The sequence below is a fragment of the Chiloscyllium punctatum genome, chromosome 10 (assembly GCF_047496795.1).
Source record: "Chiloscyllium punctatum isolate Juve2018m chromosome 10, sChiPun1.3, whole genome shotgun sequence".
Lineage (NCBI taxonomy): Eukaryota > Metazoa > Chordata > Chondrichthyes > Orectolobiformes > Hemiscylliidae > Chiloscyllium > Chiloscyllium punctatum.
The window spans coordinates 109,135,692-109,153,410 of NC_092748.1; the positions used below are offsets into that span (position 1 = coordinate 109,135,692).

Here is a 17,719-nt window from a genome sequence, read left to right on the forward strand (position 1 = left end):
GAAAGTGAGGGAGGTGGGAAGGGGGACTGATGGGTGATGACAATATTAGAATTTTAGAATCCCTATAGTACGGAAGAAGCCATTTGGCCCATTGTGTCTGCACTGATACACAAAAGAGCATTCCACCCAGATTCATTTCCCTACCATATCCTGTAACCCTGCATTTCCCATGGCTAATCCATCTAGCCTGCACGTCCCTGGACATTATGCGCAATTCAAGCATGGTCATCCACCTGACTTCATATCTTTAGACTGATAGGAACCTGGAGCACCCAGTGAAAACCTATGCAGACGTGGGAGAAAATTGGCAAACTCCACAGACAGTTGGTCGAGGGTGGAATCAAACCCAGGTCCCTGGTGCGGTTTGGCAGCAGACCCACCACTCAGTCACCATGTTGCCTCTCCCCAAGGGTGGGTGGGGAGAGAGAAACTTGGGAAGAGAAGATAGTTTGGAGGAGTGAGGGGAAAGAAGTGAGAAATCTGGCATATGGAGGGAAGGAGGAAATGCATGGTGGAATGAGTGGGGTTTGCACAAGGGGGTTAATTCCTGGGGAAGGGTGAGAAAGGAGTCTTAATTTGAGATAGACATGGGGGGTATTGGCAGAATTAGTATGATCAGTCAAGAGGTAAGGTTGTGTGGGGAATTATAGTTCATGTTTGGTTGGAGGGATGGAGAATGGGAGCTTGAGAGCTTGAGGTGAGACAGCAGTAGATGGATATTGTGTATGGATTTGAAGGACACTTTGCCTTCACAGAATTCCGATCAATATTTCCTCCTCAATCAGCAACACTTATAACAGGTCACCTGGACATTTACCATATTGCGATTTGTGGAAGTTTATTGTATGTACATTGACTGTTGTCTTTGCTATTGCATAACAGGGGCTATGCTTCAAAAGTATTTCACTGCCTATAAAGTTTAAGTGTTTTTGGGCCATGGTAGGTGCTATAGAAATTAATAGTTTTTATAATTGAGTTGTGTAGCAGTTGCTGCATTTGTAATATGTGAATTAATTGTGAAAATGAACTGCAACACCACCCCCCAAAAAAAAAATCTGCCAGCTGCATTCATGGGTTTTGAGCATAATAAGATAGCAAAAGCGAGGTTATCTTTGTCAGTCATTTCTATACAAAAGTCTGGGTTGCTGGGTCCTTACTCTGGCAGCCTTGTCTTGCAGAAAGTTCAGAGAGGGAGCATTATAAACCAAAGCAGCAGGCGTTGCCAGTTCATGTGTAATGTTGTGTGTGAAGACTTGTGTGACTTCTTGGAGTTGTTATGCAGCTGATGCGTGTTGTATATTTGGAATGGGTCTTTAACACGATTGCAAACATTTTCATCCTGGTAAACATCTTCCACCCTTTGTAAACATGAGCTTATTCCAAAACTCTGCTTTCCACATCAGCTTGCACTGGGCCCTCTTTGCTCGTCACTCTGGGCGTTCTGACTTGCATTGGATCCCCTTTCATTGATTTTGTATTTCTTATCCTTGTTCATAGATTCCACAAGCACAATAATGCTTAGGTATGGGCTGCTCCAAATCTGGTCTCTTGCTATTTTGAATTGCTGGCTGGTTACTGTGCTTTTTAGCTGCCTTGGTCTTAATCTCAGGAATACCATATCAAAACCACACTCCTCTCTTTAAGATGAAAATCTCACAACACCAGGTTATTGTCCAACAGGTTTAATTGGAAGCACTAGCTGTCGGAGTGCTGCTCCTTCATCAGGTGGTTGTCATCACCTGACAAAAGAGCAACGCTCCGAAAGCTAATGCTTCCAATTAAACCTGTTGGACTATAACCCGATGTTGTGTGATTTTTAACTTTGTACACCCCTGTGCAACATCGGCGCCTCCAAATCATGGCTCTTTAAGATGCTTCTTCAAGCATATTTGTTTGACCAATCTTTTCATCATTTGTCTCAATTTCCTGTTGTCTGGCTCAGTGTCAGGTTTTGTTAACAGCCCTGTAACATGTCTCTGCATGCTTTCCTGAGTACATTGCACGGAAATGAATACACATTGTTGCTCCTTTTGTAAAGCTTTCTACTAGAGTGGTTCAGGTGTAAATCCTATCTTGCATGTCACCGTGAGTGAAATACTCCACAGTGGCCAGTACCCTATTAGCAAGTCACCCTTTATTTACGTGTGGAATGTCATTGACAGTGACCTAGCTTCCTCAGAGCCAGCTCTGAGTCGACAGAACTTCTGACACTCCTGTTTATATCTGACAGCCCAGGGCTCCCTGTTTGGACAGGTTAACAACCCCAATTCATATTGAGGTTCACCTGTCTGACCTCATTACAGTCACTACAGTGAGTATGAGATGGCGCAGTCTGTACAAACAGAAGGAGTTGCTCTTAAATTGAAAAGGAAAGTATAATATCCGTTTCTAGGAACTGGGATGGTGGGGGAGGGAGGAAATGAATGCTGTGCTGATAGGAATTTCTGCTGTCGAAACTGACATATGGACATTGGGGAACAGGAGCAAGCCACTTGGCTCCTTTAACTTCTTTGCCTTTTGGTAATATCGTGACTGATCTGCTTACTGTTCTCATTTTTTTAAAGCCCTTTACTAAGTATATTTTCCTCTCCACTTTGGTCGCAAAAACTGGAAGGCAGATTATTATCTGAATGATAGATTGGGAAAGTGGGAAGTGCAATATGACCTGAAAGTCACTGAAAGTAAACATGCAATTGCAGCAGTCGTGATGAAGGACTTTTGCCCAAAACGTTGATTTTCCTGCTCCTTGGATGCTGCCTGTCCTGTGCTTTACTAGCACCACTCTAATCTTGACTCTGATCTCCAGCATCTGCAGCACTCACTTCTGCCTATGCAATTGCAGCAGGCAGTGAAGAAGGCAAATAGTATGTTGGCCTTTGTAGCAAGGAAATTCAAGTACAGTAGCAACTTGTTGCAATTGTACATATCTTTGATAAGACCACATCTTGGAGTACTGGTCTCCTTATCTGAGAAAGATTCTGGTGTGGAGGGAGTGCAACAAAGGTTTACCAGGCCAATTCCTGGGATGGCAAGACTGATGTTAAACGAGACTGGATTGGTTAAGACTACATTCATTGGCATTCAGAAGAATGAGAAGGGACCTCATTGAAACTTAGAAAATTTTAACAGGATTACGTATAGTCAACAGAAGATTACATAGGAAGGATGTTCCCATTGATCAGGGAGTCCAGTACCAGTAGGCACAGTCTAATCATACAGGATAGGCTGAATAGGACTGAGATAAAGAGGAATGTCTACTCCCAGAGAATGGTGAGCCTGTGGGATTCTCTGCTGCAGAAGGCTATTGAGGCCAAAACATTGAATGTCTTCAAGAAGGACTCCAATATAGTTCTTCATGCTGAAGGGATCACAGAGTGTGGGCAGAAACCAGGAGCAGGGTTCTGAGCTGAATGATCAGTCATGATCCTATTGAATGTGAAGCAGACTCGAATGGCTTATTCCTTCTGCAGTGAGCAGTGATAGCAGTGAGTTGAGGGGTGTGTAGCTTAAGTTACTATATTTTACATTCAGGTTAAATCGGGGCACAACATCGTGGGCCAAAGGGCCTGTTCTGTGCTGTACTTTTCTATGTTCTAGAATTAAGGGTCACTGTTTTAAAAATAAGGGGTCACCCTTCAGATAGAGCTGAGGAGAATTTTGCCACTCCACGAACAGTTAGAAGTGACTGGAACCCTTGTCCCCAAGGGGCAATAAAAGTGGAATCTCTGATTTTGAGGCAGAGAAACATAGAAAATAGAAGGAGTAAGTCATTCGAGTCACATTTAATAGGATCATGACTGATCATTCAACTCAGAACCCTGCTCCTATCCTGTATGCTGAGACTGTGACTCCTGGTACTGGACTCCCTGGATTTATTTCTCATTGTGATAAATGATAACGTTCTATTAGCTTTGCTAAATTCTTGCTGTACCTTTGATGCAATAAGACAGTGAGCTCCCTCTGGATCTGAGCTCTGCAATCTCTCACTGTTCAGGAAATAGTTGTTTTTATTCTTCCTGCCAAAATAAACAGTTTCTCATTTTCTGCACATCCTCCTTTTGGAAGATCTTTGATTAACCTATTTATAACCCTTTGCAGCCTCCATATGTCCATTTTATAATTACTTTGCTACCTGTCTTTCTGTCATCAAATTTAACTGTATCTTTGGTCTCTTCTTCCGAGTCATTTCTATACATCATGGGGAAAAAGAAAATTAAGACTTCAGCATTGATCCGCAGCAATGACTTACCCATCGCAAGGGGAGTCTTGTTGTAATTCTGGGGAAGAGGATAAAGAATAAGAATGCACATGTGAGGAATTGGAGGACGCATCTCGCAATTGGAGTTGAACCCTGGGTTGAGATTCAAATGGCATTTGATTTATTCTTTGTTTAGCTTTTACAGCTCATCTGCATCCACCTTTTATTAATTAACTTTTGGCCTACTACCATCAACTCCCCCCACCCATCTGCCCAGCCACCACCACCAAGCTCTGTAATTACTTAAAACTTATGTTGTCCCTTAACTTTTATAGCTTTGATGAAAGATCCTTTACCCAAAGCGTTAACTTTGCTCCTTTGCACCAATGTTGAGAACTTTCTATGTAATAAAGCATGTTTGTTTGAAGCATCTCTGTGGAAAGTGCAGTCTTCTGACAACTAGGCTTGTGATTTTACAAATGGCCCTTCTTATACAAATCTGTTTTTAAAAAAAAGAACACAGTGGTAAATGCTCGTTTTATACAAATTTTTCAATAAACATTCCCCATCCCAAAAAAAAACAAATCACTGTATTTTACACATTATTGAGCTGGTGCTTCATTTTGGAGTAGTTTGTTACCTCTGCTTTACTTAACACAAAATATGTTAATGCAAGCAAAATAAAAAATAAATGCTTTGTTTGAATAGGAACTGGAGGACAAAGTTTATATCCATTAAAAATTACTACACAGCAGTTCGTGCATGACTCATTACATTGTGATTAGACATCCCACAGTTGTTTGTTTGTAGTCACACATTATCATTTTAGGAACCTTGGTTTCATTTGACGAGCTCCATCCAGAGACTGGTTATCACGTGCTGTTGAGCTGCAGTGTAGCTCAGTTTTTGAGGCTGGTAAACCCCTGTTACAAAGCTGGCTTTTACTTGTGGATTGTGTTTCCACTGTCATAAACATAACAACTGACAGTTATGTAGCATCTTTAGCTTAGTTAAATGCGCTAAGGCACTTCATGGGAAAGATGATTTGGACTGGGGTAGACAAAGTTAAAAATCACACAACACCAGGTTATAGCCCCACAGGTCTATTTGGAAGCACTAGCTCCAATAGCTAGTGCTTTCAAATAAACGTGTTGAACTATAAACTGGTGTTGTGTGATTTTTAACATCATGGAAGAGATTATTGTAAAAGGTTTTGATGCCAAGCCACAGGGTGAGATTAGCACATGCCAATTTCCTCTTGCTAATGAGAGAGTAAATGGAAGTATTTGAGAGTTTGAACCACTTTTAAAATAAAACAAAACTATGGTGGCTGAATGAAGTTAGCATTTCTGCATCAATGTGTTCATACATTTCAAGTTTGCACTCAATCAAACATGCTTTTATTGCATGAGGTATGTGCTTGAAAAATATAGTACATTAGCTTAAAGACAGTGGCTTTTCTAATGGCAACATGCAGCATTGACAACCATGCAATCAAGGTTGAATATATGCAGTGACTTGAATGATTAGCAAGTAAGACACAAAGGGATCTTGTCTTTTTGTCTCTGTCAATTTCTCCAGTCCTGAAGCTCTCTGACTTTGGTGCTCTTCCAGTTTTGGCCTCCTCTTCATACCCAATTTTCATTTGCTCTCCCAGTTGTGGCTACAATTTAGCTGCTGATGTCTGTCTTGCTGGAATTTTCTCCCCAAGTTTATTCCTCTCTACTGCCCTTGTTCTCTTCGAACAAAATCCTTAAAACTTAATACTTTGACCAAGCCGTCAGACACATTAGCATGTATGGAATAGGAGTACGTCATGCAGCTATTGAAGCTGAATTCATCATTGGCTGATCTTCTGTTTCAGCATCTTTACTTGTACCCTCCCTGAATCCCTTGATGTTTTTAAAATGGAAAAATCTATCAGTTTCAATGCTAAACACTGTTTCTGCAGTCCTTTGGTGTAGAGAGTTCCAAAGTTTCACCATTCCTGGTTGAAGAAATAACTCCTAAATTTAGTCCTAAATGGCGTCCTTAATCTAACACCTTCTCCCCTGGTTTAAGCCACTCCCAGCCAGCAGAAACATCCATTTGCATCTACCTTATTGATTCCTGTAAGAAAATTCTGTTTGAATAAGATTGTTTCTTGTTCTTCTGAACTCCAGAGAATTTAATCTTTGCTCAGGATGCAATCCCTTCATCCCAGGAATTAGTTTGGTGTGCCTTTGTTGTCCCTTAGTGGCAAATAATGTATAAAGAGACTAAAATGGCGCTCAGTAAAGCCATTTTAGTCTCTAGATAATTGCAGTAAAATGTCATTGCTCCTGTACTCTTGAGCTCTTAATGCCCTTATGAAGCCCATTGTGATGCTTTTACACCTGAATGAAACTCTCAGTAATGCAAGTTACTGTTGAACAAGTCAGGTGATTGATTGTATCTGCTGGAAAGCGCAGCAGGCTGCCTGGCCTGCTGCACTTTTCCACCACCACACTTTTCAATTCTGGTCTCCAGCATCTGCAGTCCTCACTTTCTCCTGATTGATTGTATCTGCTTGGAAAGAAGTTAAACCTGGCATTTAATCTGAAACACAATGCGACATTCATCCAGCACAGTCCCAAAATTTTTGCATGGGCTCTGCTCATCTCCTGAAATGGAACTTAAATGCAGAACCTTGTCACTTCAATGTCTAACCAATGGTGCCATGTTGATACTTGAACCAAGCTGAGAGAAAGTTGTCTCATCATCTACTGCAACCAGTTCTCTTCTGCTGGTTTCAACAGAGTTACACAACCAAACACCGCTTCCTGATGCATTGACATTATATCTATCTCCATTCCAAAAGGCGAGGCCTGCAATTAATAGCGAGAATCTTAAAGTTTTGACCTTGGCACTGACCCATGGCATCCCTTAAACTCTTAGCAAATTTCTATCTCCACTATCTTACAATGTTTATTTTATACTGTTTGTCAACAGTGTTAAAATAGCGCAGAAAAATTTAATTTGGTTTTAGGAAATTACATTAAGCATTCTGGAAATAACTTCTCAAATTGATTTCAAGGCTTTTATCTTAATTTTGTTTTCCTTGTAAGTGAGATGAGGGCTGGTACATAGCCTGGCTCCAGATTGCTTTTCAGTGCTTGTGTGAGAGGGTGAGATTTGCCTGCCCTTCTAATTGCATAAATGATGATTGGTTGTTAAACTCTTGCATCCCTTTATTTTTATGTTTGCCTAGTATAACCAAGGTGGGGAAATCACTGCCCGAGGTTTCGGGGAGCTCAATGATATATTTTTCTATTATGAAACAAAGAACTGTGGATACTGGAAATCTGAAACAAAATCAGAAATTGTTGGAGACACTCAGCAGGTCTGGCAATATCTGTGGAGAGAAAGCAGAGTTAACGTTTCATTAACAAGGGTCTGAAGAATGGTCACTGGACTCAAAACTACCAAGATCAAAGTGAACAAAGTCAGAGTTTGGAGGGAAGCAGAAGTGAGAGAATGTAAGAAAAATGGAGAACGGATTTAATGTAGTCAGTTTCTAAAGTTAGGGGCCTTGAGGTTATAAAATTCCTAAACAAAAATGAGGTCTTGTTTCTCGAACTTGCATTGTGCTTTATTGGAATGTTTCAGTGGGCCCAGGACAGAAATATTAAAATGAGCGCTGGCAGGAAAGTGGAATGGGTACAGAGTTGAGATTAGCCATGATCGTATGAAATGATAGAGCAGGCTTGAGTGGCTGAATTTTTTTTACTCCTGCTCCTCATTCTATGGATCACCCTTTAACCTTCCAAGAAATGAATCCATGTTTCTATAATCTCCTCTTGTAATTTAATGTTTGGTGGTTTTGTCATTCTGGTAAATCTACACTTGAATCGGGGGCAAGAGTGTGGTGCTGGAAAAACACAGTAGGTCAGGCAGCATCTGAGGAGCAGGGCAATCGATGTTTTGGGCATAAGCCCTTCATCAAGAATCTTCATCAGGGCTTAGGCCCGAAACATTGATTCTCCTGCTCCTCTGCTGCCTGACCTGCTGTGCTTTTCCAGCAACACACTCTCGACTCTGAGCTCCAGCATCTGCAATCCTCACTTTCTTCTGCACTGGAATTACTCAATTATGTGTTTCCCTTAAGGTGTCATGCTTGGAATCAGGCACAAAATTCCTGTTGTGGTCTAACCATGGATTTGTGGAGCATTGTTCCAACTACTCTAAATGTGAAGCACAGGATCCTGTTATTACCATAACCATTTTCTGTACCTGTTCATGACGTTTGGATGATTTATCTATCTGGAGTTGAAGTCACTTTAGATGTCCATTGTTTTCAGCTTGTGCATAGAAAATAGGTGCAGGGCTAGGCCATTCGGTCCTTCCAGCCTGCATCACCATTCAATATGTTCAATTTCAGTATACCGTTCCTGCTTTCTCTCAATACCCCTTGACACTTTTAGCCGCAAAGGCCACATCCAGCTTCCTCTTCAATATATCTTGGCCCCAATAGCTTTATGTGGGAGAGAATTACACAGGTTCACAAGTCCGTGTGAAGAAATTCTTCCTCATCTCAGTCATAAATGACTTGCCCCTTATTCTTAGACTGTTTGGAAATTACACTTTTCTCTCTTTTCAAATGTTCAAAGTCAACCTCATGCTTCCCTCCATTGAAATCTGTTTTCTAGAACTTTGCCCATTCACATCTTGCGAATACCTGAATATAATGTTGTCACCACCTACACTGTTTACAGTACCATTTGTCATTGGCAACTTTGGATCTGTGGCTTTCCATTGGCATAGTTATTAAATGTGAATATTTGTGGCATAACAACAGATTCTTGTGGGGCACCACTGTTCCCATCCAATTAGTACACTCTCCCTTTCCTAAACAAAGTATACTGATTTATTGCCATCACATGTCCCAAAGTACTTTGCATTCAAACAGGGACTTATGAAGGGTAGTTGTTGTATTGCAGGAAAGGGAGCTGGCAGGTTGCCACAAGCAGCATTGTAGTGATCATATTTTTTTGTGATGACTGCATGGTAAACATTGTCCAGGACATCTTTTGTAAGGCGGCCACAATAGCAGCTATGTTTTTTTTAGACCACTAATGCCACTGTGTGCATTCTGCCTTTGTACCTAATAATCTTTTAGTTTCCTGAGGGGTAGAAAGTTTATGTCCTGTGATATGTGTCACATTGCATTCTCGATTTACAAGGACAGAGGAAAATCATTTACTGGTATTGTATACATCTGTGAGGGACAGTGATGTAATACTTTGCAGTGGCAGCACGACGGCACAGTGGTTAGCACTGCTGCCTCACAGTGCCAGGGTCCCAGATTCGATTCTGGCCTCGGGCAACTGTATGTATGGAGTTTGCACATTCTCCTCGTGTCTGCGTGGGTTTCCTCCCACAATCCATGGATGTGCTGGTTTCCATTGCCAGCATTTGCTCCATTTGAATTAATAGCTGAGATTTTTTTAAACCATTCAGGCTGGGCAACACCATGCAACACATCTAAGATTAGATTCCCTACAGTGTGGAAATAGGCCCTTCGGCCCAACCAGTCCACACCGCCCCTCCGAAGAGTAACCCAATTCAGGTGAATTGGCCATGCTAAATTGCCAACGATGTTAGTTGCATTAGTCAGCGGGAAATGGATCTGGGGGGTTACTGTTCGGAGGGTCAGTGTGGACTGGTTGTGCTGAAGGGCCTGTTTCCGCATTGTAGAGAATCTAATCTTAAATGCGTTGCATGGTGTTGCCCAGTCTGAATGGTTTAAAAAAAATCTCTGATATTGATTCAAATGGAGCAAATGCTGGCAATGTACAATGTGAAGAGCAAGTTTGGTTGGCATTTAGTCTGAGAGCTTTTTTCCTTAAAACCGACTGGCAGAATACTCAACCTAGCTCTTTTTCATTTTGCATGCTGTTTGAATTATCCAGCACTTATGTTGTTCAGTCCATTTTTTTCAATTGCATGATATGTTTGAAGCCCTAAAACTAGATATTCTCTGCCTCTGGTCTGCAATTCCAGCTCGCTGCTCTTTGAACAATATCAGTACTTCAGAGGCTTGTGGTAGCAGGAAAATATCTGACTCTCAGCAAACTCTTAACTGTACTCTTCAGTTTGCTGTTCAAGATTACAAAAGACTTCTGGTGCTTCTTTGCATTAATTCCTGTGTCCAAAACTGGAACTTTTCAGGGTTTTTAAAGCATACTGGCTCGATAAGCTCATTAACAATATTTTCCTGGTGTTCCTTATTGGGTGGAGGAGATGGATTTGAGGGTGGGTTTGACATGTTCATAATCAACCTATTCAGAGATGTTCATACACACCTCGAGAGTAGGTGGACTTGAACACTTGTCCTCTGGCTCAGAGGTAGGAATATTTCATCGAGACATAGAAAATAGGAGCTCGAGTAGACTATTTAGCCTTTCAAGCCTGCTTCACCATTTGTTGTGATCGTAGCTCAACGTCCCAGTCAATAGCCAGCCCCTACTTTTTCCTCGAGCCCAAAATACTGTATACAACCCGAGAGCTTCCTTCTTGAAATTAGTCAATATTCTGGCCTTGCTTGAATTCAGTGAATTCCACAGACTCCCTGCCCTCTGGGTGAAGAAATTTCTCCTTATCTCAGTCCTAAATACTTTACCTTATGTTCTTACTGTGATCTCTCATTATAGAATCAGACAGATCCATGCAAGATTCAGTCTGCTCTTATTCCACTATTTTTTTAAAATCTGGACTCTTCTGCCATGTGGAACATTTTTGTACATCTACCCTATCAAGTTCTGTTTAGAATTTTGTAGGCAATGAGATTTCCCCCTCATTGCTGCAATGAGGGTAGATTGAGCTTCACCATTAGTCTCCAAGTGATACCTTGCTGTGATGAGTATACACTATCTTTTGTTCATTTCCAGGAACTCTTGCTCTTAAAAATGTAAATTGAACTTTCAGAGTTTAACTTTTATTTGGGGTTGGGGCAAGGGCTTGTCGGTATTTCTTGGTTTTGGTTCTTTGAGTTTTCCATTGAAAATTGAGGGTTATGTTTTTATTTTTTTGTAAATTTTGTTTTCGCGAGCAAATTTATTCAACTTCTGCAATTTTGTTTAAAATTGCATACGAGAAATTTTTGTTTGTGACAGCTGAATTTGCATACTAAAAGTCGCGTGTTTCCTTCAAATATCCATACTTGTCATTTTTTTTCCCAAAGGGTCACTTGTGAGACGGCATAACTGTGTTCCCTTTCTTGTTTTAAAACAATTACCCATATAAGCAAACCATGAGAGCACCTAAAGGAAAGCTGACAGATTGCCCAAGGGATAAGGAGTAGCATGCCAATCTCTGCAAGCCTTATGCATAATTTTTTAACAACAAAATATTCATGTGACTTTCATTGGATTTCTGTAAGCTTTATTTTGTAATATTTCACTTCCTCACCAATTTTTTTTTCTGAATCAACCCCTAACTAAGTATGATGTTTTAGTGGTCATTAATTGATATTACAACGCCAATTCACTCAGGCAATGGGATTAAAAGAAATAACTCCATTGTACTAAATAACCTATCACTAACTCGAGGTAGTCAGGGATGTAATGGCAGTGCTAAGATTTCGGGACAGTGGTGAAACTGGTCCACTGATGAGGGACACGTGATTTTTTTTCACTCATGGGATGTGGGCTCAACTGGCTAGGCCTGTATTTATTGCCCATCCCTATTTGTCTAGGGAGCAGTTAAGAGTCAACCATATTGCTGTGGGTGTGGAGTCATATGTAAGCTAGACCAGGTAAGGATGGCAGTTTCTTCCATAAAAGGCATTAGTGAACCAGATGGATGTTTATGGTAATCAACAGTAGCTTTTTTAGTCATTATTAGACTAGGTTTTTTTAAATACAGATTTTTATTGAATTCAAGTTTGCCATCTGACACTGTACATTTCAAAGGCATGTCTCCAGAACATTTACGAAGGGTTATGGATCACTATTCCAGTGACTTACCACTATGCCACTGCCTCCCCTAAAGTGTACAGTGGGATATATTGTTTCAGGCAGTGGAATATTGTCATCCATTGCTACGTTATGTCTTGCATTTATACAGCAGGTTGCATAATGACAGGATGCCTTGAAGTGCTATGTAGCTGGTGAAGCACTCTAGCAATACAGTTGTCAGAGAGTCAGAGTCCTACAGCACGGAGACAGGCCCGTACTGGTCCATGCTGACCAAAATATCCATCCATGCTAACCCCATTTCCGTGCTTGGCCCATATCCTTCTAATTTTCCCTACCCATGTATTTGGCCAAATGCTTTTTAAATGTTCATGTACCTGCATCAACCACTTCTGGCAGCTCGTTCCATACGTGTACTACCCTCTGTATAAAAAAAGTTGTCCCTCAGGTTCCCTTTTACTCTTTCCCCTCTAACCTTCAACTGATGCCCTCTGGTTCTCAATTCCCTTACCCTGGGAAAAAGACTGAGTGCATTCATGCTATCAGTGTCCCTCATGATCTTATACACCTTGATAAGATCCCCCCTCAGTCTCCTATGCTCTAAAAAGTCCCAGCTTGTCTAACTTCTCCCTATAACTCAGACCATTGACTGCAGGCAACATCCTTGTAAATTTCTTTTGAACTCTTTCCAGTCTAATAACATGCTTCCTATAACAAGGTGACCAAAACTGAACAGAATATTGTGGGGGCTCACCAAAGTCTTGTACAACTGTAAAATAACTTCTTCACATCTATACTCAATGCCCTGATTGAAGGCCAGTGTGCCAATAGCCTTCTTGACTGCCCTGTCTACCTGTGACTCCACTTTCAGAGAATTGTGAACCTGAACTCCAAGATCCCTCCGTTCCACTACACTTATTAAGGCCCTACCTTGATTTGATTTTCCAAAATGCAAGACCTTACACTTGTCTGTATTAAACTCTGTTTGCCATTTCTCTACCCACTTTCCCAGCTGATCAAGGTCCTCCTGCAATTCCTGATAACCTTCCTCACTGTCCACTATACCGATTATTTTAGTGTCATCAGCAAACTTACTAAACATGCCTTGTACATTCTGTTCCAAATCATTGATATAGACAACAAATAGTAATGGGCCTAGCACTGGCGTCCAGTCTGACAAGCATCCTTCCACTATTACCCTCTGCTTCCTACCATCAAGCCAATTTTATTTCCAATTTGCCAGCTCACCCTTGCTTCCATGGGATCTGACCTTCTGGAATAACCCAGCACAGTGGCTCAGTGGTTAGCACTGCTGCCTCTCAGAGCCAGGGACCCGGTTTTGATTCCAGCCTCAGGTGACTCTGTGTGGAGTTTGCACGTTCTTGCAGTGTCTGCATGGTTTTCCTCCGGGTGCTCCAATTTCTTCCCACAATCCAAAGATGTGCAGACTAGGTGAATAGGCCGTGCTAAATTGTCCACAGTATTCACGGGTGTGTAGGTTCTGTGCATTAGTCAGGCGTTAAATGAAGGCGAATGGGTCTGGATGGACTACTCTGCCAAGGATCGGTGTGGACTTGTTGGGCCGAAAGGCCTGTTTCCACGCTGTAAGGATTCTATGTGGAATTTAATTAAAGGCCTTAGTGAAATTCATATTGACTACATCTACCGCCTTTGTTAACTTTCCTGATCACTTCTTCAAAGAACTCGAACAAATTTATGAGGCATGATCTCCCACTCACAAAGCCATGCTGACTACTACTAATCAAACCCCGTCTTTCCAAATGCATGTATATCTTTGCACCGTACCTTCTCGGGTAACGTACCTGCCACTGATGTTAAGTCATTTGCAGCCATTCTTGACTCATGGCACAACATTCGCTACCCTCCAGTCTTCCAGGACCTCACCCATGGCCAATGATGCAAAAATATCAGCCAGGGCCCCTGCAATTTCTTCTTTAGCCTCGTGCATTGTTCTTTGATGTATCTGGTCAGGACCAGGAGATTTGTCTACCTTCATACATTCTAATATATCTAACACCACCTCTGCTGTGATATGGACTGTCCCCAAGATATCTCCACTAACTTTGCCAAGTTCCCAAGTCTTCATGTCTTTCTCCATGGTAAACACAGGAGAAATCTTCATTGAGAAGCTCACCCACTTCCTACAATCCTACACATATATGTCCACTTTGGTCCTTGAGGGGCCCGATTTTCTCTCTAGATATTCTATTTCCTTTAATATACTTCAAGAGCCTCTTTGAATTCACCCTAATCTTCTCAGCCAGGGACTATCTCATGCTCCCTTTTTACCCTCCGGATTTCCTCCTTTAATAAACTCCCTGTATTCCCTGTATACCTCCAGGGATTCCCTTGATCCCAGCTGCCTGTACCTGAATCATACCTACTTATTTTTCTGGTCAAAACCTCAATATCTCTTGTCATCCAGGATTGCCTGTTCCTGCCAACCTTGCTCTTCACCCTCACAGGAACATATCGACCTTGAACAAATGCCTCCCAGTTGCTAGAGGTCCCTTTGCCTGCAAACAATCTACTCCATTCTGGATTAGTGGTGCTGGAAGAACTCAGCAGTTCAGGCAGCATCCGAGGAGCAGTAAAATCGACGTTTCGGGCAAAAGCCCTTCATCAGGAATAAAGGTAGAGAGCCTGAAGCGTACCCCTGCAAGCTCCTGTCTAATTCCATCAAAATTTGCTTTGCCCCAATTTAGAATTTGAACCCGTGGGCCAGTTTCATCCCCCTCCACAACTATTTTAAAATTTTAAAACTCTGGTCACTGGTTCCAAAGTGCTCCCCCACTGTCTATCACCTGTCCCGCCCTTTTTTCCAAGAGTAGGTAGAGTTTTTCCCCTTCCTGAATAGGACCCTCTATATACTGCTTGAAGAAACCTTCCTGAATGCACTTCACAAATTCCGCACCATCTAAGCCCTTAATGCTCTGGCCGTCCCAGTCTGTTAGGAAAGTTAAAACCTCCTACTATGGCAACCTTACTCCCTGCAAGTCTCCCCAGTATCCCTGCATATTTGTGCCTCTAATTCCCATTGACTTTTGTTACTGTAATATAGAGAAATTCAGTATTGGTTTGCACATTGCAAGGTCCCACAGACATCACAAATATCCAAATCTGTTCCCAGCGATGTAAGCTAATGGACAAGCATTGGCTAAGCCACCAGAGGGAACACTGCTATCCTTCAAGGTAGGACTATGGGATCCTTTGTCTGCACCGAAGAGGGCAGACAAGCCTTTGGTTTAACATCTCATTCAATAGGTGACATTATTGAGAAGTTTAGCACTCCCTGTATACCGCACCACAGTTTTAATCTAATCTAATATGTAAATTCAAGTCTCAAACTTCTGACCTGAGATGAGATTGTTGCCCATTGAGCCACAGCTGAGACTGTGTTGGGTATTAGTGCTCAAGTGTATTGTTGCCTTTTTTTTCATTTTGGGTTCATACTCTTAGAACACTCTAAAACTAGTATCTCACTATTTTTCTCTCCACCTCAAAAACCGTACTATTCTTCAAATATTTTGCCATTGGATTCAGATGTTCCCTCTTACAGTTCAGTGTTCATTTTCATCTGCTGTGAAGTGTTTTAAATGTTTTCCTATGTTAACAGCCCCTTGTAACTGTGTAATGATTTGAGACAATTGCTGGATTTGAGCAAGAGTTAATTAAAAGAATGAAGACAGAAAATATTCAAATATACAGAACAGGCTGAGAAATTGAGCTCCAATAAATGTGGTACTGTGAGCTATATTGACCAACTGCTGTACAGAAAGTTCCATGATTCTAATCTGTGCTAACTAAAAAAATCATCCAGTGATCTTGTTGACGTCTAAACAAAGATATAGATGGAAAATGTTGAACTATCTCCGCAATATCATTTATGGAGCTTTTTATTTATATCTTGACCTTTGTGAAAAACTCTGAATTGTCACAATAAATGAAAATGCTTCTCACTGCAACATGTGTGGGAAACTGGTCCTCTGCCACTGTATACTGGGTAGGTCACTTGCAAGCTATAGTTCATGAGCTGTACATGGCTGTTGACTTTCTCTGGGATTTGTTTTGTTATCTTCCCAGGCCTTGAATGGAGAAGGTTTGTGCGGTTTTCCCTTCGAAGATGGGGGGAGGGGTGGAGATTTGAAGAGGTATTTATTCTTTAGTTTGGAAGCTCCTTTCTCCCACCCCCACTAATCAAATGCTCTTCATACTGTATTTTGTTTATAAAGTCACATGTCATTGAATTTAGCTTTTCATTAACTGCTGTCTTCACAGGCCTGCGGCTGTCTGTGGTTCTCACTTCCTTTTTCATGATGACCGGTGCGTTGCTGCGATGTATTCCTGTAGATAACCAAACAGTTAAGAAATGGTAGGTATCATTGGATGGAACAGTTGGGTCAGAAGGATGGGGAATTGGCTATTGTATAATTCTGATAATACACCAATAGGGTCTGCATGAGATCCGAAACATTAACTCTGAGTTCTCTGCACAGATGCTACCAAACCTCCTGAGATTTTCCAACCATTTGTTTTTGTTTGGTCTGTCCTGTAACTGTCTTTTTGGAAGATTTGCATAAAGCAGAAGTGCACAGTAATTTGATACAGAAGTGTGTCTCTACGAAGTCTGCGTGGCTCAACACAAGATCTTTTGCGTTGTGTCCTTTGCATCTATTGTGGACAAAGAGCTGAGTGATCCCTTCTAGTCTCGTTGAGATATCTTTTCCTAAATTGCCAACTTGATGCAAAAACACTTGTAAACCTCAAAGGCAGCCTGAGCATTTTGTGTAATTCAGTGTTTGAGTGAAGGTTGTAGTGAATTGATTCAAAATAAAGTAGCATCAAAAGTACCACGTAAATGTTGGAGTGTGGTCTGATATTCAGATACTTGCTTTCGAGGAGTCTGAGCTATAATTGTCGGCATTGCAGGTTGTGCAGAATTAAGCGATTGAATTAAATTTTCTTGACAGAAATCAGAAATTAAGAATTTTTATTTTAAAATGGCAAAATTTTAACTAAGTGCTACACATTCAGATTTAATATGAATGGAATTTAAAGTATATGTATTATATACATATAAACTAGCAGGAATTTATAAAATTTGCATAAGAAAATGCAAAAGGTCCATGTTTGCTTTTGTGAAGAAAACGCTGTTAAGATAGACTGATTTTCATAAAGAAATCAATGACATCCCTTTTAATTGTGCAAACTTGAGTGCAGTCGAAAGTTTCTGTCATTATTTAATCTATGAAATTATTGATACTTAAATATATAATGGAAGCAAATCTGTAGTATAAGATAAAAGTACATTATGTTAGACACATCTTTGATTTGACCAAAATCATTAAAGTTTAAGTACTACATTTTGACCATTTAATGCCTTTTGTAATCTTCAGCCTAGACATGATTGATTTTATGACTTGCCTAATGTGCCTTGCTGTCTTAAGAGGTTTTTTTATTTATAATTGAAGTTAACTACCTTGCATTTTCTCCTGTAAGGATCACGAGGGAGAATTGGAAAAATGCTGACTGTAGTGCATATGAAAATAATGGCAGGAAGATCTGT

The 17,719-nt window shown here is 41.0% G+C and overlaps 1 protein-coding gene across 1 annotated transcript in view; it reads left to right on the forward strand.

Annotated features, from left to right (window-relative positions):
• Positions 1-17,719, forward strand: part of slc49a4 (solute carrier family 49 member 4) — a 68,905-nt gene that overhangs the window by 3,144 nt on the left and 48,042 nt on the right. Inside the window, exon 2 of the mRNA XM_072579915.1 lies at positions 16,432-16,525. Coding sequence (XP_072436016.1) covers positions 16,432-16,525 — 94 coding nt within the window. The remainder of the gene's footprint in view (positions 1-16,431; positions 16,526-17,719) is intronic.